The sequence below is a fragment of the Hippocampus bargibanti genome, linkage group LG09 (genome assembly GCF_051943395.1).
Source record: "Hippocampus bargibanti isolate YZ-2025 linkage group LG09, ASM5194339v1, whole genome shotgun sequence".
Lineage (NCBI taxonomy): Eukaryota > Metazoa > Chordata > Actinopteri > Syngnathiformes > Syngnathidae > Hippocampus > Hippocampus bargibanti.
In genome coordinates, this window is record NC_142742.1 from 4,106,954 (window position 1) to 4,129,200 (window position 22,247).

A 22,247-nucleotide genomic window follows, 5' to 3' on the forward strand; every position below is an offset into this window, starting at 1 on the left:
AACCAACATCAATACGTGAATGTGTAGAATAACGCACGACATAACGGCTCCGTATTCCATATGCTTAACCTTTCGAGACTCCCTCTATTGGTTATTCATCGACACAACGAGTTTTAAAAACGTAAAGACTACCCAGAAGACTTCTGTCGATTATCGATTAAAAAAAAATACAAAATGACGTGCCTACGTGGCGGCCATGTTGGAAGTACAACGTTCCCATCAAAAGCAATGAATTGACGTTGAAATAAAGTCGTAATGTCCACATTTCCGCTACTGATACACGTGACTATTTTGTCAATGTAATACAACGTATTTTACATGTGCTAAGTAACTTATTAATAATATTTTCGTAATTGTACATGATTTATGCGCAACTTTGTGCGGAATAACACTTTGTTTTCTTGCCGTCCACTGACGCCTTACTGAAGTCATTCCCTCTTCTTAAATATCATCACCGGAGAATTAAATTGGTGAGTTATCTTCACGTGTCTGTTTATATTTGGATCATGACAAATTACCGGAAAAACTTGACCTGGTTAAATCAATGTACACACTCGTGTCCTGCAAGTGGCGGTATGCACCAGTAAGTTGCTTGCGATCCGCTATTAGTTGAGCGAAGAAGACGAGGAGACGGAAGTAGTAAGTATTGGTCGTCGTTTCACATGTGTTCTTGAGTCAACCAAGTTACACTGTTGTTAGCTGTGAAATGGCAACATTTTCGACGAAAAAACGGAAAATGGAGGGTAGCAAGAAGTCTCCGACGGTCACTGACGAGAACCCAGACGTAAGTTACGATTTCGTCGAAGATGGCTTCGCCAATGCCGATGAGCCTGTCGCTAGTGACTCCGAGCAAGACAGCGATGATGAACGTAAACGTCAAAAGCTAGTGGAAGCTATCGGCGCTCTCGGGGGAGGAAGACGAATGATAAAGGTCGGGGAGCGTTCGGAGCCGTCCGTCCAGAAATCGGAATTTACAGTGAACGCAGAAGGTGAAGGTGCCAAAATAAACTTGACCGATCTGCTGAATTCCATGCACAAAGTACCGTCAGTGTCGAACATAGCCAAGAAGCAGCTGAAAAGACACCATCTAAGTAATAAAACAATGGAATGTCCTCTAAGCAAGCAGGAAAGTGAGAGGATTCAACGGGATGTGGCCTTTAACAAAGCAGCAACAGAGGTCAGCCAATGGCAGAGTGTGATTCAACAGAACCAGAAGGCCGAACAACTTACTTTCCCTTTAAATCAAGAGCCGTCTGGCCCTAAACCTATAGAGAAGGTCGTCACTGCCTGGAAAGCACAAACGCCCCTTGAACATGAAATATTCTCCCTGCTGTCTGCCAACAACCAGCCCATCCATGACCCGGTTTTAACCCCTCTTGAGGAGGCTTCCATGAAGGCGATGAGTCTATTGGAGGTGAAGATGCGCCGCGCTGAGCTTCAAAAAGCCAGAGCTCTGCAAACCTACTACGAGGCCAAAGCCCGGCGAGAGCGTAAAATCAAGAGCAAGAAATACCACCGAGTGCTCAACAAAGCAAAGCGCAAAGAATTTCTCAAAGATTTTGAAGAGATGGTGAAAAATGACCCGTCGGCTGCTTTGGAGGAGATCAACAAAATTGAATTGGGGAGGATGAAAGAAAGGATGTCCTTAAAACACCAGAACAGCGGCAAATGGGCCAAGTCCAAGGCCATCATGGCAAAATACGACGAAGGTGCTCGCAAAGCAATGCAACAGCAGCTGGAGGTCAACAAGGACTTGACGCAGAAACTCACCGTTGCTTTGAAAGACGACAACGAGGAAGTTGAAACCCCGGAAAACGTGCCTGATTTTGTCAACGAAGCGCCGCTACTCATTGATTCAAATCCCTGGATGAAAGGAAAGCTGTCTGAAGAACCCGGCGAGACAGGGGGAGATACACATAACCATAACTTAACCCCCGAGTTGGCGGAAACCGCGGCAAATGTTGACGAGGAAGAAAGCGACGTGGAGGAAACCGAAGAAGAATCCCTGCTGCGGGAATTCGATCGACGTCGGAAAATACGTCACGGTCCCGACGTTCTGAAATTTGAAAAAGACGACAGTAAAATGTCAACGCTTTGTGAAAAAGCGCAACCCGCAGACGCCTCTCTTCCGTTGGTGGAAGGCCAAACGGATCAAATGCAGACTTTGGAATTCATGGAGCTCCTCAACCAAGTGGAATCAGTTCAACCCGATAAAACTCCCGTTGAGCCGCAACAATCCTCAAACAAAGCGCAGAAAAAACAACCGAAAGGAATATCGCTTAAAAACATGATCACCAAAGACGCCAACCCCATTCTTGTCCCGCTCGCTCCCACCGCCGTGACCGCGGACGACTCGTCCGAAACGCTCACTCAGACGGATCTCATTCAAGAAGCCTTCGCCGGAGATGACGTCATCTCCGAATTCGTCAATGACAAGAAAAAACAAGAGAAAGCGGACAAGCCCGGCGTGGTGAACATGACGTTACCTGGCTGGGGGGAATGGGCCGGTGTGGGCCTCCAGCCGACCCGCAGCAAGCGCAGGAGATTCCGGGTGAAAACCGCACCCCCTCCGCCCAGGAAAGATGAAAAACTACCCAGCGTCATCCTCTCCGAGAAGAGGAACAGCTCGCTCAGCCTTCACCAATTGAATACGCTTCCGTTTCCTTTCATCAGTCATCCTCAGTTTGAGAGCACCCTGAGCTCCCCCCTGGGACGCACATGGAACACTGAACGCACCGTGAAAAAGCTCACCAAACCCAAAGTGCTCACTCAACTGGGTGCCATTATTGAGCCCATGACTCGAGAAGTACTGCAGAAGAACAAAGAAAGTGCCCAAGAGATGGAAATGATAAGAAAATGAAAAGGGACTGTTTTTTTTTATGTGGGAGGGGTGCAAGTTTTCAAAACATTTCCATTAGGGAATGTAAAATGGCGAATGTATACACTATACATTTACACATCTAAAAAATATGAATTAAAAAAATAAATGTGTTCCCTTGACTGTATAATGAAAGTGATTTAATCGGATTGTCAATCAATTTCGCAGAAACAACACGTTTATTGTGGCTTGAATTCGAAATAAAAAAGAAGTCAAATGGAGTCGAGTGATATTTTCTTACCTGGTCCATGAGGTGGCGGTCTTTCCCCAGTAATGTGGATAGAAATTTACAGGCTGCGAACGCTTGAGAAAAAAAAAAAACTCCGATTTAAATCAGCAGAAGAAACTTCTTTAAACACACGTAAGCAAAAAAAAACACACATACCATATATAACTCATATTTTGAGTGTAATTCCTTGTTAATGCGATCCGTGCGCCATATTGGATGTGTCGAATCTGCTCGTTAATCCTACAGAACTCCACAAAAAGTGTATTAACACGGTAAATTCGCTTTTTTATACTATGTTGACGTTTTAAAACTATAATTAATGTTAATTTAAGACGATGGAATACAAACAATTAGAAAATAAAATACTCTGCAGTCCGTATATGATTTGATTTTTTTTTTATTCAAAATGGCCGTCTTGACAGGATACGAAGGACGATTACACTCGAACCGCAATATTTGTAATATATCATGTACGTAATGCGAGATAATCATTTACAGTGTTTAGAAAATTCGTTGTTAAAATAAACTACCTCATCCGTCGTCAGGCTTTTTAGAATGAAGCTAGTTGCTATGCGTATAGCATGCTTGAACATTTCAACACGATTGTTTTGTTTTTACTTAAAATAGACTGCATTTTCTGGATATTTTTTTTTCAATAACTACAGTAAATTCAAGTATTCCGTACCGCTTCAAAGTACTGTACTACATAATACACTTAATCTTTGAACTGTAAAAAAATATGAACAGGCACCACATAATAGACTCAAAATCCACATATTTTTACATTATTAAATGATAATAATACGTTTCATTTATAAGCGCCTTTCAAAACTCTCAAGGTCACTTTACAGTCACGTAATTTTTTTCCCCTGTAAAGTGATTTATATGGTTTGTTTCAAAATACATAAAACACGTCTGCTTTTTTTTTTGGGCCTGACCTTAGTTTTTTTTAGGGGGTGGTGGTGGAACTGATCAATGGTATTTCCTTGTAGTTGAATTGAAAATTGAACTATTTCCCTCTTTACTATTTCTTCAGAGCAAGATTAACATTTTTAATGTTTTTTCCTCATTCAAACATACCCAGAAACCCATATCTTGCGTAGGAATGACAGTCCTCCCAAAGCCTGCTCAACACGTATGCTTGTTTGTGCGGTGTGTCTGAAAAAACGCAGTAAAAAAAAAAAGAGAAAAAAATTGTGAGTGACAAGCCAGGCTCATTTGCATGGCGGGGGCCTCTTAAAAGTGGGCCGTGCAGGTGCACGGCTTCTCCGCACACTTCAGTGGATTCCTCTCCAGACACTCACGCACACACTTTCAGATCATATGGTACATCCCGTCTCGTTCCTCTCTCAACTTTGGACTTTTTGTTTTCTCTTTTAAGAAATTCATGTTTTGGGAAGATGTTAAAGATGCTTTTGCCAAGGGAGCATCCCGCATGGAGACAATTTGCCAGGGAGACCGAATGAACCGAAGAGGCTTCCGGTGATGATGTCATCGCTGCGACTCTCCCAGCTCCTTCTGCTCATCCTTAGGGTCGCTCTCATGACAGCTGACCTCGGAGGACAATGTCCAGGTAAGTTTTTTTTTAATCCCTTCCATCAGTCACTGTTAATTAATTGTAAGTTAATAAATTGTAATTGTAAGTTAATTGTTAAGTGAAATGTAAATTTCTCCCCTGCGAGACTAATAAAGGCATATCAAATCCAATAACGATTATCCCTCGTATAAATTCCCGGGAAACCCCCTCAAGCCACAAATTCCACGAGATAACATATCCACACTGAGAGGAGCAAATGGTTTGCCAAGCAAAGGATGCCAATTTTGTACTTTGAATTTCATTTTCATCCCTCCCCTCCTCCAAAACAAGTACAAACGTGGAACCAGGTCGGGATTCCACATGCTTCTACGATGTCTCATCCATTTTGCGAGCAATTCCCATTTACTGGAAAACACTAAAACAGTGATTTTCAACCACTGTGCCGCGGCCGTGCCGTGAGAGATCGTCAGGTGTGCCGCGAGAAACTATCCAATGCCCCTTTTCCAAATTAAAATTTTTACAAACATTTATGAATCATTTTCTGACAATATCATTTCATTGTCCTGTGTCCGTGCTGAATAGACTGGGAGGGTAATTTCATATTCGTCCGTGTGGCAACACGTCACTGATTGCCTCTTTCCTGCGAGATGGTTCGTGGTGTGCCGCAAAACAATTCCAATGTAAAAAACCTGGTTCAAAAAAGGTTGAAAAACACTGGAATACAGGACAAAAACAGTCAGCTGCCATTTTGTTGTGAGAACGGGCTCGTTCGCGAACGACACATCACTCATTGAGGCAGCTCTGTGTACAAAAAAACGTCCAGGTTCAAAAAAAGGTTGAAAAACACTGCACTAAAAGACAACCCTCCCGCCGCCCAGGGCTTTTTGTTGTTGTTGTCGTTAATAGCAGGAGTTCCCATTCACGGATGGGAAGCCCTTTTTGGCTCTCTTCCTCTCTCAAATTAAAGATGCCCTTTAACAGCACAATTACTGACAGCGGATTCTCCAAATTTAGTGTCATATAATAATTGAAATTCCTGTTGAAATGAAAATATATTCAAAGTTTTAATGGATTGGATTGGATTATCCTTTATTAGTCTCACAGAGGAGAAATTCACATTTCACAGCAGCAAAGTGATAAAAGGAAGAGGAAAGGAAAGGAAGAAGGAGAAAAACGAAATATAGGAGCTGCTCGAAAGGCAGCCATTCGCGGCGCCATTTTCAGGTCAAAACAACAACAAAAAAAACTAAATAACAAAATAATATGGCAAGACAAACATGTGCGTCTGAAATTCACGTTGTGATAGCTGGCTAGCTAGCTATTAGCTAGCTAGCCAGTTATCAAGATAGCCAGCGAGCTATTAGCGATATAGCTATCTAGCTGTCTATCTCGATAGCTATCTATTGGCTATCTATTAATTATCTATTAGCTAGATAGCTTTCTATCTATTTGAGTTACTTCCGGGTTGAGTGAACTCTGTCGCGTGTGGCTCACCTACAGAAAAACGTATCCTCTGTCTGTAAAGTGACCTTGAGAGTTTTGAAAGGCGATTATCTTTATAATTCTATAAATTTATTATCATTGTTATCATTATCATTCTTGTCATTGTTATTATTATTATTATTATTATTATTATTATTATTATTATTATTATTATTATTATTATTATTATTATTACTACTATTACTACTATTATTATTATTATTGCTATTATTATTACTACTACTATTATTATTATTATTATTATTGTTATTATTATTACTACTACTATTATTATTCTTATTATTATTGTTATTATTATTATTATTATTATTATTACTACTACTATTATTATTACTACTATTATTATTATTATTGTTATTATTTCTACTATTATTACTACTACTATTATTATTATTATTATTATTGTTATTATTATTACTACTACTACTATTATTATTATAATTATTATTATTATTATTATTATTATTACTACTATTACTACTATTATTATTATTATTGCTATTATTATTACTACTACTATTATTATTATTATTATTATTGTTATTATTATTACTACTACTATTATTATTGTTATTATTATTGTTATTATTATTATTATTATTATTATTACTACTACTATTATTATTACTACTATTATTATTATTATTATTGTTATTATTATTTCTACTATTATTACTACTACTATTATTATTATTATTATTATTATTGTTATTATTGTTATTATTAATACTACTACTACTATTATTATTATAATTATTCAACAACCTGCAGATTTGGCTCCGATAGATCTTCTATCAACAGTCCTCGAAAAGGACCCCTCCGGAATTATCGCAGGGGCGCACGTGAGGTCATCCGCAGGTGTACGTGGCATCCATTTCTCTGGGCCTCACATTCCTGTGATCTTGCCCTCTGACTGTGACCATTTCCCAAAGGACTTCTCCATCGTGGTCACACTGAAAGTATCTCACATCGCACCCATGGTAAGCGACCCGCACACCCTCATGAAAATCAACAGAATTTTGAACAACCACTCCCTGTCGCGCGAAATGTTAGTTTACCACATAACATGTCATTAGACATTACGGGTAGTGCTTTGGCGCCATTCGCTAGTGTCCTGGTTCTGAGTAACAGTTGGAAGGAGTTCATGAATTGACACAAAATGAGTCCTTTGTTGACATTTAAAGGACAACCGACACCATTTTTTTTGTTTCCTAACTGGCATCAGAAAAACGTTTTATAGCAAATAAAATACCAAAAACACGCAGGCTGATATTTTTAGTCAAATGCAAAACACCAATAAAAATGACTCAAAGTGTCCCAAAACTACTTCAAAATTACTTCGGAAATGGCGAGTTTCAGAAAGTCCCGCCCCCTTGTTTGTGACGTCACACCAGGACGTCTTTGCCTTGCTCTAGAATCAAAACAATTGCTTCTATTTCAGAGAAGATGCTTTCTTGTTACTCATCCAGTTATGAATATGATTCAAATAGTTCTGAAGAGGAAAGCGTAAATGTTTGCCATCGATTAAAGAAGTCCTTCCAGATCAATTCGAGCCGCCAGGACCCCAAAGTAGCGTCCCAGAAAATGCACAAGATGGCGCCCAAGCTCCGTTGGAAATGGGCTGATTTGTCTGCTGGGAATTTGTGTCAACTTGTATCAAATAGTAGTCTTGGTGCAACACACAACGATTCACCATCATGTTATACAGTAAAGTCTCGTTATATCGATATTCTCGGGAGTGGGAAAAAATATCGATATAACCGGACTATCGATATATCCAATCCTGTGCGCATGTAATTTTCTCCTTGAGTTCATAGAAATAGTATTGTAATAAGCAGTACTATCGATATAACCGATATTGATATAACGAGACTTGACTGTATATGTGTTTTCTTTCTAATTTCACCATCAACACGGATCAACACGAAGTTTTCAGACCAAACAAAGTACCTAAAATGCATTGTGTGTCGCTTTCTCGGTCAGGGGCGTTCCAGACGTCGTCACCAACTCGAAAACAAGACTTCCTGAATATTCAGCGCGAGTCTTAAAATGTAAAATATAGCTATATGCCGTGGAATCTTTGTAAAATACGCTCAGTAAAAGTCATTTGACGTGATTTTACAAATTATGGACACAACTTGTCCGGAGGCGTCGGTTGTCCTTTAAAGTGGTATATCAACCAATATGTGTGTATTGTATTTTGTACAGCCGACCCCACTTCAAGCTTAGATAACTCCCGACCCATATAATTTAGCAATTAACTCTTAGTGAAGAAAGTCTAAAGTTTATTACGCTGTATTGAATGTTGATATAGTCCTCAAACTCAGTATTCTGTGGGTCCCGCAATTTGACTGAAAATGACAAAAACCCTGGCATTGGAGTGGACACATTTTTGCACATCGTCTGGCAGTGAATGAGTTAATAATGGCACAAAAAATAAATATACAATAATAATACATTAAATTAGCATCTGTTGATGCAAATTTCCCCATTGTGGGACGATTAAAGGCTTTCTGATTCTGATTGATTGATAAATTGCATCATATATATTTTTTTTCCGTCTTGCAGAAAAGTGAGTACATCTTCACCATACTGGATCCAAAAAGAGCAGACCACGGAGCCCTAAAGGAGAAAGTAGATGAAGAAGTTCGAGAAAAGCGAAATAATCTGCATTTAGACATCAACGGAAGAAGAGCGAGGAATAATGCAGAACACCGCCGTCTGCTCCTGGGACTGAGACTCTCCAGGAAGCGGCTGCACGTTCTCTTCAGGGGTCAGCGAGGAAACACGGAGCAGTGGGTGTTCCGGGGCGCCCACCTCGCAGACGACCACTGGCACACCCTCGTTCTGTCCGTGGAAGGCCGTGGCGGGAGGCTGTCGGTGGATTGCGGCTCGCCGCGGGAAACGTAAGACCACTTTTACTCCATTTTTAGTTCATTCACTGCCATTTCTGAATTTATTTGGGAATTGAAAATATGATGTGGAGCGCCATTCCCCAATTTGCAAGCTAGCTAGCGAATAGATAGCTAATAGCTATCAAATAGATAGCTAATACCTAGTGAATAGATAGCTAATACCTTTCAAATAGATAGCTAGCAAGCTATATAGCTAATAGATACAGTAGCTAGCTAAATAGCTAGATAACAAGATAGCCCCATAATCCACACAATGCTAAACCAAACTACAAATCCAAAAAACGGACAAGCATCGGGGTCACATTCCTCAGATGGCAAGTGTTAGCACTTTGTTGCAACTTCAGCTGTTGTTAAAGTGCTATATAAATCAATATGTATTGTATTTTGTACAGACACCCCAATTTCAAGCTCAGATAACTCCAGACCCATATAACTGTGGTTCAATTACTGAGGAATTAACTTATTTTTCTGATGAAAGTAGACTAAGTAGTCTAAGGTTTCTCACACTGAAATGAATGGTTATATAGACCTAAACTTCAATATTCTGTGGGTCCTGCAATTTAAGTGACAATGACAAAAACCCTGGCACTGGAATGGACACATTTTTTTTTCCACATCGACCGGCAGGTAATGAGTTAATTTATTTCAACTTTTGTCCCATTACCCGTTGACCTTTTTGACCACATCCCTCACATTAAGTGTTGATTGAGCTCACATGTCAACTTACACCTCCTGGCAAGTGAAGAAAAATCAGCCACACCGGCAACAGTAAACTCATCTGAATCCTCGATTTCAAGCACCGCGACACCTAAGTTCCGTTTCATCCCCCCCCCCCACTCCTCGTCCATGAATGCGCCCCGCGGGGACAATACATCACTCGGCACAATTTATCAGCGGCGCTGCAAATATGCAACAACCGCCCCCGCCCCCTTCGGCCATGCGATCGCAGTAGTCTGACATCATTTGATCGATGGGTCTTGGAGTGAAAACTCCAATCAAGACGGGTAAATAAATCGCCATGCACATTTGACTCATTTTGACTGGTAATAATACAGTGAGACCTCAACTTACAAACTTTTCGTCTTACAAACGTCAAATTTATGAAAATTAAACCTTATAATAAGCACTATTTTCATAATACACACCCACCACGGCTGGCGGAGTGATCTTCGGCGGAAGCACACGACCGAACAGCACCAGAGGTTAAGTTACCAACAGTCCTTATGGAAGGTGACTCTCCTTCCATAAGCTATCAACGACCATCAGAAAGGTAAATAAAACTTTATTTTACAGCACAGTTTATTTCTTTAATTACAGTCCTCTCTTTCCAAACAGCAATTCCCTTTGACCTTCAACGCCATTCCATTAAGCCATAAATGACCATCACAAATGTAAATAAAGTGACTTTATGATACAATGCAGTGTATTTCTTTCATTACAATACAATAGCACATTTATTATACATAGAATAAGGTATGTTGTGTGTAGTTTTAAGGCTTATTTAGTTGAAAAGTAGATTTTAGTATATTAAAAAAAAAAGTATATTAAACCCGAGAACGGATTATTCCCATTTTAATGGTTTCCTATGGGAATTTTTTCTTTTGAGATACACACTTTTCGCCTTACACACTCTGTCTGGGAACCAATTAAGTTCGTAAGTTGAGGTCTCACTGTAATAATAATAATAATAATAATAATAATAATAATAATAATAATAATACATTTCATTTTAAGCACCTTTCAAAGCAGACTGTTTTTGTTGATGTCGATTCATTTGGGGGAAAATACTTCCTAAAAAAATATGATCCTCGTCTGGCAAACAGTCTTCCCTCCGGGCCTTTCCCGTCAGACCTGGACTTTCACACGTCCAGATTCCACATCGGTAGCCGCGGCAGATGGAAAGGATTGTTTACGGTGAGATTAATATTTCCCCTTCTTGATGCTTACGTGTCATCACTTGAGTTCAATTCAGGATTTCGGCTTAGCGTTGCCATGCCGACTGCTGATTATGACCCGCCGCTCTTTATCCAGGGTCTGTTACGACAGTTGGTTCTGGTACCCGGTTCGGATGCCATCCGCCAGATATGCCCGTCGACCCGACCTCAACTGGCAGTTCTATCCGTTCCGCCGTTGCTGCTGTCCGGTGTACCCGCCGATTGGAAGAATGCCGCTCGTCACCACGCCCTTCACGGCGCAGACGTGGTAGAAACTGAGACTAGAGTGTCGGTGGGTTTTCAGCGGGTGTGCACGGAATCACTCCGAGGCCAGTTGTGGTTCAATCCGCTCAGGAAAGCTCTCTACCTTTGCGACGGTACCTCGTGGATCCCTGTTCTGGAAGGTGAGTTTCCCTCGCTAGAATGTCTCAGTTTGGAAATGAACAAATGAATGTCTTCATCTGCTCAGATCGCAAACGACTGGACTATGTCGAGGAGCAACAGGTTCTTAGCACCGGCTCGGAGACACACGACATTGAGGTAAAAATCGCTTTTTTTAACTCATTCACTGCCAGATGATGTGCAAAAATGTGTCATTTCGCTTCAGTGCCAGGGTTTTTGTCATTGTCACTCAAATTCCAGGACCCATAGAATATTGAGTTTTAGGACTACATAAACATTCAATTCAGCATATGAAACTTTAGACTCTCTTCTTTCATCAGAAAAAAATAGTTAATTCACAAGTTATATGTTTCTGGAGTTATCTGAGCTTGAAATGGGGGCGGATGTACAAAATACAATAGATACATTTTGATTAATATAGCGCTTTAACAACTTCTGAAGTTGTAAAAAAGCACGATAACATGGACAAAAGGCAAATGCAGACCCCTCGTGGATGGAAAAAAAACATTTTCAGAGGTCTGACCGGCGCTTTATCGTCACCCCTAAATGTCAAATTCGGGAATGGCGCTCCACATCACACTTTTCTATTCCCGAATAAATTCGGGAATGGCGGCGAATGATTTGAGTTCGACAGAGGAGGTCAATCAATTTGTGTTGCGGTCAAAACCGCATTTTTAGAAACCAAATAAGGACCTTTAAGACGTGACTCCAGGTCTGGAAAATGAATGGATAGATAAAAACAGGCCAAGTGAACTTTTTTTGGTCTCATCTTCAGGTGTTCCAGTTACAGGGCCTTGGTTTGATGGCTGCCATGGCTCACCGTTCCGCAACGTCTGGCTCTGCGGTGTATCTTTGGAGTCAAGAAAACGGCTTTAAGCTGTACCAGAATATTAGCACCCATGGAGCGCTGGCATTGAGGCATTTCAATTTAGGCAAGAAGGTAAAAATTGCCATGGAAGGGATAAATATGACACTGCAGATTAATCATTACTGCGGATTAGCTCCACATGCCTGTACGTATACAGTGATACCTCAGCTCCCGAACTTAATTGGTTCCCAGAAAGTGTGTGTCAGGTGAAAAGTTTGTCTGCCAAACATTTATTTCCCATAAGAAACCATTAAAAATGAGAATAATCCATTCCCAGGTCCCCATAAAACATAATTTTCTACTAAATAAGCCTTAAAACTCCACAAAATATACCTTATTTTATACATGATAAATGTGCTATTGTATTGTAATTAAAGAAATAAACTGTACAGTATAATAGTCATTTTTCTTTTTACCTTTGTGATGGTCGTTTATGTAGTTGCCTCTTGATGATATCCGAGTGAAGTTGCCATGCTTTCTCGGCGATAATACCCTCACACACACTGTCCCACGCTAGCTGCTTGTCGTTAATCCAAATCAACAGAAGTTTTTCAACCACTTCTATTGCCTGAGACCGTTGCTTAGACAACACAGAAACACCTTTAGCCACACGTAGTAATGGTCGACCTAGCATACTGGTACTGGGACGCTAACGCACACCTCTTTCGTGTTTTTCGATGATCTCCTTCTTCTGCTCGACCGTAATTTTTTTATGTCCTTTTTGGCTATACATCAGCCTGTGGTGGGGTCTTTGTATGTCCCATAATAGCAAAAGTACTCCACTCGATAACAAACCACGTCTGCATTGAGTGCACTCAAAGAAAGTGGGTGTGGAAAACTAGTCCGCCAGCCATCGTGGCGCTGTGTGGTTTGGTTCATCCGCCGAAAACTAGTTCGTATGCCAAGATTATTTTATTTTATGTTCGTAAAGCAAAAAGTTCTTAAGCTAAAACGTTCGTAAGCCGAGGTATCACTGTATTTACTTTTGGTCCAAAGCACTGCTATTTTTTTTTTTTTTTTTTGTCCTAGACATTTTTGGTGGTGTCCAACTCGAATATAGGCACCGGCGTGGCAAAAGAAGTCAACATTTCTGTCATTTACAAATGGAGCCGGAAAAGCAAACAGTTTGTGGCGTTTCAGAACTTGGAGACACACTGTGCACGAGACTGGGAGGCTTTCAAAATACATCGACACACGTATCTCGTCGTCGCCAATCACAGGATAGGTAAGATAATGATTAAAAATAATATATATATATATATACATCTTGGTTATAATTCAGTCAGAACCAAAACTAACCTTTTTTTTCTTGGACGAGTTGAACAAATGCATTTTGTTGCTGTCTCTCTTATAGGTAATAACAACCATACCATAGACAGCATCGTGTACAAATGGAACCGGCCAACTAAGTCCTTCGAAGTGCACCAGAGGTTGAGAACGGCGGGGGCTTACGACTGGGAGTTCTTCAAAGTGGGACCTTACCATTTTTTGGTGGTGGCAAACGCCTTTGACGGAGTAACCACGTCAGTAGACTCTGTGATCTACGTTTGGGTGGAAGGCAATTTTCAAATCCTCCAAACCATTAAGGTACACACGTTGGTTGTTTACATTTTTTTTAATCGATTATAAAGGTTTCTTCAGCCGTCATCTGTACTTCTTTGAAGGTGTTGGATGTTTCGCTTCTCATCCGAGGAGCTTCGTCAGCGAACTAAAATTTGCTGGGAGCCCTAACATTAGGGATATACAGTAAAGTCTCGTTATATCGATAGTACTGCTTATTACGATACTATTTCTATGAACGCAAGGAGAAAATTACATGCCCGCAGGATCGGATATATCGATAGTCCGGTTATATCGATATTTTTTCCGACTCCCGAGAATATCGATATAACGAGACTTTACTGAATATATTTATATAGGGCCAGTGCTACCAGCAAATTTTAGTTCGCACATGAAGCTACTTCTTTTGTTCTGACTGATTATGATCTATGACTGGCCCTGATTGCCCCATCGGGGGCACAACAGAAGAAGTAATCATTGTAGCCTTAGGGAGTAGTCCTCTGCTCCCCCCAACCTTAGGGCAATGGGGTCTGGCACCGCCACCTCTGGACATTAGAGATATATATACTATATATAAAGGAACAGAGCTACCGGCAAATTTTAGTTCGCTGACAAAGTTCCTCGGATGAGAAGCGAAACGTCCGACACCTTCGAAGAAGAACAGATGACGGCTGAAGAAACCTTTTCACCGATGGACCATTCCTGTACGACTGAGAGATTACACAGACATCCTTTTTTTTAGACAAAAAAATATGTTTTTTTTTTAGACAAACAATATATTTTTTTAAAGGATTTCAGTGATTTTGTGGGGGAAAAAAACCTGTTTCAAAATTTTTATTTCACATCTATATCATAACCCAGCTTCGACCCAGACTCATAATTTTGTCTCCTGAGATTTACGCAATGGCGGTTTCAAACATAATGAAATACCTACTCCCCCCCCCTCCCGTTGGCACTCGGATGCCAGGAACAAACACAATCGCGGCGAGATGAAAACAAGGTAATGACAAGGACCGGGGAGAAAAGCATCAGGCGTGTCCTCGCTATCAAAAAATAGAGCATGCGGTCTGGAACCGACAGCGAGTGTCATACTTGCACTGTAACCGCATTTACAGTGAAACGTGTGTTGACACATTGATGGCTCCATAAGGAGACGCGTGTGATTTAGGGGAATTCCACAGCTGGATGTGTAGAATAGCCAAAAAACACCCCCAGGCCAGTTTAATTAATCACTTGAAATCACCCAGAACACTCTGACATACACTCCTTACACTTCCACGAGTGTTTAGGTGGTTGTTTTATTATCTTTCGATACACATTTTCACGGTGATGTCACACGCACTTCTGGGTGGCAAAAAAAAAAAAACATTTGGATCATTCAGTGACTGGCTAATTATTTGACTTTTCCATTAATCAGATGATGGCGGGCTTTTGTCTGCTAGCATGCTAGCCACGCTAGCGGTTTGGCTAACAGTCTGTCCCTTTATTACAACTAAATGCAAAGTACTTTTTACTTCTGAAGTTTAAAACAGAAATAGGCCTGCTGGGCTTTATCTGGTAGGATAACTTCTAGCGATGAAAGCCTGGAATGGACACCGGGCTTTTGTCTACTTGCATGCTAGCCATGATAGCGGTTTGGCTATAACAGTCTTTCCATTTACTACAACTAATGGTGAATTACTTTTTACTCCTGAAGTTAAAAAAAATAGGCCTGTTGGGTTTTATCTGGCAGTATAACGTCTAGCGGTGAAAGCCTGGAATGAATGGCGGGCTTTTGTCTGCTAACATGCTAGCTTCTATAGCCGTCTGGCTAACGCTCTGTCACTTTATTACAACTAAAGGTGAATTACTTTTTACTCCTGAAGTTTAAAAAATAGCACTATTGGGTTTTATCTGGCAGTATAACCTCTAGCGCTGAAAGCTTGGAATGGACGGTGGGCCATTGTCTGCTAACATGCTAGCTTCGAGAGCGGTTTGGCTAACAGTCTGTCCCTTTACTACAACTAAAGGTGAATTATTTTTTACTTCTGAAGTATTAAATAGAAATAGGCCTTTTGGGCTGTATCTGGCAGGATAGCTTCTAGCGATGAAAGCCTCGAATGAACAGCGGGCTTTTGTCTGCTAACATGCTAGGTTCGATAGCGGTTTGGCTAACGGTCTGTCCCTTTAGTACAACTAAAGGTGAAGTACTTTTTACTCCTGAAGTTTTGAAATAGAAACAGGCCTTTTGGGCTTTATCTGGCAGAATAGCTTCTAGAGACGAAAGCCTGGAATGGACAGCGAGCTTTTGTCTCCTAGCATGCTAGTTTGGCTAATAAATAATATCAATTGTCTTTCAAAAATTTAACAACACATTTTTACCAACTGTATTAATGTTTAAAACAATGCAAACTGGATATTTCCAACTTGTTTTTGCAGGTGTGTATCAAAACACCCGCTGACCTCCCGATGACTTTCCTTTCTTGTGTTTATGTGTAACCATCCTCGTGTTGTTTTATCCTTTCCCCGTTTTCAAGATCGTCCCATATACTTCAAACAACAGCAGGTGAATGTTTCTGCGGGAATCTGTACATTTGTGGTGGGAACATACAGTTCTCTGGACTGTTTCACACCCTAGCCCGAAACATCGTCCTTCCAAAATACACATGTACATGATTTGGGGCCATTTTTTTTTTTTTTACTGTTTTGAGATTTCCCCCATGACCGTTCAACGACCATCTGGTGCATGTTTCTACAGGTACCTGCAACAATATGGCGAGAACACACATCAAAAATACAATACCATAAAAAATGCTTATGTTAGGTAGACTTTTATAAATTCAGGCTTAACACCATTTTATTGACAGAGCCGCCATTTTGCTAGTTCTGTTGCATACAGTAGAATTCAGTTCAGAAAGTTTCAATATTTTTATTTTTTTTTATGACTTGGGTGTTTGGTTCCTTTGCGTGTAAGGCAACACAACCGCTAATCGCCAATCTAATTTACAAGTTGTCCCAACACGATTGAAAATAATACCCTTTCAATATTTTTTCTTCTACTCTTCTAGCGGCGTATCGACTATGATCGGGTTGAGTCAGCTCAATTTCAGTCGTAATTACACATTTGCCCATACATGTCTTTACACTTCCCCCCCCCCCCCTGTAATATTTAACACAGACGTTTTGTGCCACTGACTGGGAGATGTTCCAGATAGGAGCAAGGGTCTTCCTTGTGGTCGCCAATGGACACCGCCTCCATGACAACGGGTCCAGCGAATATGCCATCAACTCCACTATCTACGAGCTGGACATGACCGGTCGGGTGTTTGTCCGATTCCAGGACATCGTCACGTACAGGTATCATTAAAAGTACCGGAAGTACTCACATTCTATATAAAGGTAGTACAGATACTGCATGTATGTGTCTTCAAGTCAAGTTAAAACATGACTGGATAAAAACTTAGTCAATATTTTACATTGCGGTTTTTAGGTTTCAACTATAGTTTCCATCTAGAGAGCTTGAGAAAAGCAATGAGCCTATTGCGACGAAGTACGGAGTAGAAAGTGTTCTGTTCTCAAATATTTCAAAATCATCCCCCAAAATCAGGAATCAATTAGATTACCGTGCATGAAAAATCTCCTTAAAAGAAGGGTTAGCGATGCTAAAACTGATTTAATGTGTTGTTTTACATTATTTATTATTATTATTTATTTATTTTTTACTTCAAAATGGCGCCGCAAGAGTGGCTGCCTTTACAGCAGCTCCTGTATTTTGTTTTTGCTGCTGTGAAATGTAAATGTCTCCACTGTGAGACAAATAAAGGCTAATGTAATGTAACATAATATAATATAACATAATATAACGTAAAATAATATAATATAATATAATATAATATAATATAATATAATATAATATAATATACAGTAAAGTCTCGTTATATCGATATCGGATATATCGATAGTCCCGGTTATATTGATACTATTTCTATGCACGCACGGAGAAAATTACATGCAAACAGGGTCGGATATATCGATAGTCCCGGTTATATCGATATTTTTTCGGACTCCCTTGAATATCGATATAACGAGACTTTACTGTAATATAATATAATATAATATAATATAATATAATATAATATAATATAACATAACATAACATAACATAACATAATATAATATAATATAATATAATATAATAGAAATATATAATATGTAATATATAATATAATATATAATATATAATATAATATATAATCAAAGATGGGTTTATTTCTCAGACATTCGCAATAGCACACGTATGGCCCGTATTAATTTGTAGCGTGACAATGGAGTGTGACTATCACCCCAAATATTTTCAATTTGAAGTTTTTTTTTTTGGAAGGGGGTACAGTTACTTAAAAATCGGGGAGGGGAAAGGGTTAAAATTTTCCGCTTGAGCAGAAATGGTGCATATTCTGCGGGAGTTAAAAAAAGCAAAAATCCAGGCGTTACGTGGAAAGTCAGGTCAGAATATGCAAAGCGTACGGGCCTGCTTTTGCTTGCGCACGCGAATGCATGGCAGATGATTGACACCTTGTCACTTTGGATTTCTCTCTTTCTCTGGATGGCTTGTTCTTGCTGAGGCATGGTGGTGGCGGTTTGTAAAAAAAAAAAACTAATTAAAGATGAGGCCTGAGAAGGGCTGACTTTCTTCACAGATCATTTCACTCATGTACCACTGTCAGCTTATACTGACTGATTTCACAAATATGACAGATATCCTCCTTAAAGTGCTTTCACACAAAGTATTTGTACTTCATTACTTTCCGCGACTGGATATGATGGGGTGCCCAACCTGTCGTACGTGGGCCATGTATGGCCAATGAAAATCAGAGGAAGTGTGATGAAAAATTTGTAAAAAAGCTCACAAATGTAACTTGTGGTTTCTTCTGACAGTGCGGTGGATTGGGAGTTCTTCACTCTTGGCGAGGAATATTTCCTGGTCGTTGCCAACTCCTTTAACGGCGAGTCGTACTCTCTCAACAGTGTCCTTTACAGGTACTCGCTTCGTCACTTTCCTGGTGAGACGCATTAGTAGTTGCATGACATGCGAAGGATTTTAGGGACAGGAATTTGAACTGACAATCGAGAAAGTCTCCTTTACTTATTTGACAATTTTTTTTCTGAGTAGAGAGTAAAACATGAAAATAAACCGTTACGGCAAAGTAGATATATTGTAGATTAGTCAAAGTCAGCTTTATTGTCAAATATGCTAATATGCATGACATACAGCACAGATGAAATTAATGTCCTCTCGGACCCAGCGTGCATAGCACTTATGATGTGGCTAAAAAAGACAGACAATTGACAACAGACAATACATGTGATTTCTGAATGTAAAGTGAGGTAGTTACGTATGTAAAGTGAGGTAGTGTCGTATGTAAAGTGACATGTGATAGTAAGTGTAATAATGCAAAAACATACCAAAAAAAAGGTTGAAGTGAGGTCTTGCAGGAAAAAAAAAAACTAGAAAAAATAGAGTTCAGGATGATAGTACAGCGTGTAGCGTGTACTCAGAGTTCGGTGAGTGTGGCAGTGGGAAGGGTTAGGGGAGGCAGGGCTGTGAGGGAGTTGAGTCTCCTGACTGTCTGGTGTCCTTGAGCCTGCTGGTCACTGTTCACTTTTTACAGTTTTGATATCGTTTTTTTTTTCACAATTTTGAGATTTTCTTTTCACACAGAATTGTTGTTGCAATAGTAATTTCAAATGTTTTTTTTCTCAACTCATTCACTGCCAGACGATGTGAAAAAAATGTGTCCACTGCAGTGCCAGGGTTTTTGTCATTGTCATTCAAATTGCAGGACCCACAGAATATTGGGTTTTAGGACTACATAATTATTCAATTAATGTAAAAAAAAACCTTAAACTCTCTTCTTTCATCAGAAAAAAAGTTAATTCCTAAGTTATACGAGTGTGGAGTTATATGAGCTTGAAATGGGGGCGGCTGTACAAAATGCAATACATACATATTGATTTATATAGTGCTTTAACAGCAGCTAAAGCTATAACAAAGCGCTAAAATGGACTAAAGGCAAATTCCCAAATAAATTCCGGAATAATAATAATACATTTAATGGATAAGCGCATTTCAAAACTCTCAAGGACACTTTACAGTCACAGAATATTTTTTCTGCATGTGAGCAGTGGCAGCCACACGCGCCAGCGTTCAATCAACCTGGAAGTAACATTAAGCAAAAATAAAAAATTATAACAAATAATATGGCAACACAAAGACACAGGGAGTCATTCATTCTTCAGCACTTTCTGCACCCTCTTTGTGACATGAAGCAGTTCTAGAGGAAAGGAATGGCGGCGAATGAGTAAATAATCATATTTTTTTACACAATGTATTTTGTAATCTTTTTTTACATGTATGTATCTATTTATTAATATTATTGGATTGGATTGGATATGCCTTTATTAGTCTCACAGTGGAGAAATTACGGTATACACGGTACGGTACGGTATACGGTATTACGGTATATAATGTGTTTGTTTTGAAATATATTTTACTTTGAATGATTTTGAATTGAATGTGACCTTGCTCTTATTTCTAAAACTTCATTAATGTGGGATCTTGCGTCCCTCCCGCCCACATCAAGGTGGCAGGGCTATGAGGGCTTTGTTCCCGTCCATTGGCTGCCGACCATCGGCTGCAGCGACTGGGAGTTCTTCAGTGCTGGCGGAGACTCTTATCTGATCTACTCAAGTGCTAAAGTGCCTCTTTTCAAAGTGTTCAAGCTGAAAATGTACTGAGCTTCTTCACTTCCATATTTATGCATGTGGATGCATGCCCTGTTCGTGGGGCCCCTGCAAGAGTCGTCCCACTGTGCAAAAAAAAACCACAGAGGAAGTCCTATGTAATTGGAGGACGACAAGTACTCACGATACCAAAATACATGCACTTGTTTTGATGGTTACATAAGATTAAGGAATTTTAGTCTGGCCCTCGGAGTACTTTTGCAGAAACATTTTCCGACCCTTAAAGCACAACCGACGTCTCCGGACAAGGTGTGTCCATAATTTGTAAAATGGCTTCAAATGACTTCTACTGAGCGTATTTTAATAAGATTACACCGCATATAGCTATATTTTCGTTTTAAGACTCGCTCTGAATATTCAGGAAGTCTCATTTTTGAGTTGGTGACGAGTCCGTACGTGACGTCACGAAAGGACCGACGCCTGACCGAAAAAAGACACATTGTAGCAGTACTTCCATCACATCAATGTATTTTGCTGTACATATTTGGTCTGAGAACCGTGTTGCACCCAAAAGCCGCCAGAAGAGGGCATCCAAGCTCCATATAAGGAATTTATCTGCCTGTGGAAGCGGAGGTGGCCACTGGAGGTCGCCATTTTGTGCCTCTTTTTTTGGGTGAGAGATTTTCCCCAATGTTGCCTCAAAATGGCACAAATAAATTCTTTAATCGATTGCAAACATGTATGCTTTCCTCTTCAGAACTATTTGAATCATATTCATAACTGGATGAGTAACAAGAAAGCATATTCTCCGAATCCGAAGCCATTGTTTTGATTCACAAGCAATGCAAGACGTCTTGGCGTGATGTCACGAACTGGGGGCGGGACTTTCTGAAAATGCCCAATTCGCAGCTCAATTTTTTGCAGATTTTGGACACTTTAAGTCATTTTTATTGGTGTTTTGCATTTGACTAAAAATATCATACTGCGTGTGATGTCAGTTAAAAAACAAAAAAGTGACGTCGGTTGTCCTTTAAATAAGGTAGAGATGCAATGTGTGTGTCTAAGTGCCTGTTTGCAGCATAAGACTGACTGTAAATTATTAAAAGAGCAATAAGCTATTCTTACCATTGTCTTAAAAGGTCACTTTTGTTGACTATGAGATTTTGCACAATATTAAATGTCATTTGTTCACAATATTGGCCCTATTAGTAAATATTAAGTAGAATTTAATAGAGCGCGACCGTTAGCTCGACCCATTATCGCCCTTGTAACATGGTAAAAATGTTTGATAATTGTTTTTTTTTTTCATGTAACCTAACTTTTTAGACAGACAATGATAATGTTGTGATTTATCACACTAAAGACGACATCAGAACATTTTTATCTCGACACGTATCAGTTAAAACAATCGTTCAATGGATCTGTCATTCAATCATTAGTATTACAAGCATTTAATCTTTTCAGGATTGCAAGGAGAAGGAATTGAGCGCAATGTCACTATTTTACATACAGCTTCAAAATAAGGCAGCATAACCATAAAGAACTGTTGTATAACATATTTTTTTGCACAATATTCTTTGTTGTATAAAGTTAAATAACCTCATTGTGTCATTGACATTTTTCGGCCATTTAATATTTTTCATTTTACTGTTTTTTTAGTGTTTTATTCAAATACATATTTTATAAAGAACTAGAAACAGG

The 22,247-nt window shown here is 39.6% G+C and overlaps 2 protein-coding genes across 3 annotated transcripts; both read left to right on the forward strand.

The window, feature by feature from the left end:
- The first annotated feature begins 621 nt into the window (after positions 1 to 621).
- tspeara (thrombospondin-type laminin G domain and EAR repeats a) lies at positions 622 to 21,740 on the forward strand. 2 transcript variants are annotated; one of them, XM_089003992.1, is made up of 13 exons: positions 622 to 639; positions 4,489 to 4,680; positions 6,919 to 7,127; positions 8,716 to 9,053; positions 10,886 to 10,976; positions 11,094 to 11,400; positions 11,466 to 11,536; positions 12,174 to 12,338; positions 13,296 to 13,491; positions 13,621 to 13,853; positions 16,984 to 17,162; positions 18,741 to 18,842; positions 20,447 to 21,740. In XM_089003992.1, the coding sequence occupies exons 2-13, from the start codon at positions 4,593 to 4,595 to the stop codon at positions 20,598 to 20,600; spliced, it is 2,133 nt and encodes a 710-aa protein (XP_088860118.1). In that variant the 5' UTR covers positions 622 to 639; positions 4,489 to 4,592; the 3' UTR covers positions 20,601 to 21,740. The 2 variants fall into 2 exon arrangements, with proteins under 2 accessions (XP_088860118.1, XP_088860117.1); XM_089003991.1 differs by lacking the exon at positions 622 to 639 and having other exon boundaries at positions 4,396 to 4,680.
- Positions 625 to 3,099, forward strand: LOC148893387 (U3 small nucleolar RNA-associated protein 14 homolog A). Its single transcript, XM_089003990.1, has one exon. The coding sequence runs from the start codon at positions 707 to 709 to the stop codon at positions 2,858 to 2,860; it is 2,154 nt and encodes a 717-aa protein (XP_088860116.1). The 5' UTR covers positions 625 to 706; the 3' UTR covers positions 2,861 to 3,099.
- Positions 21,741 to 22,247: the final 507 nt, after the last annotated feature.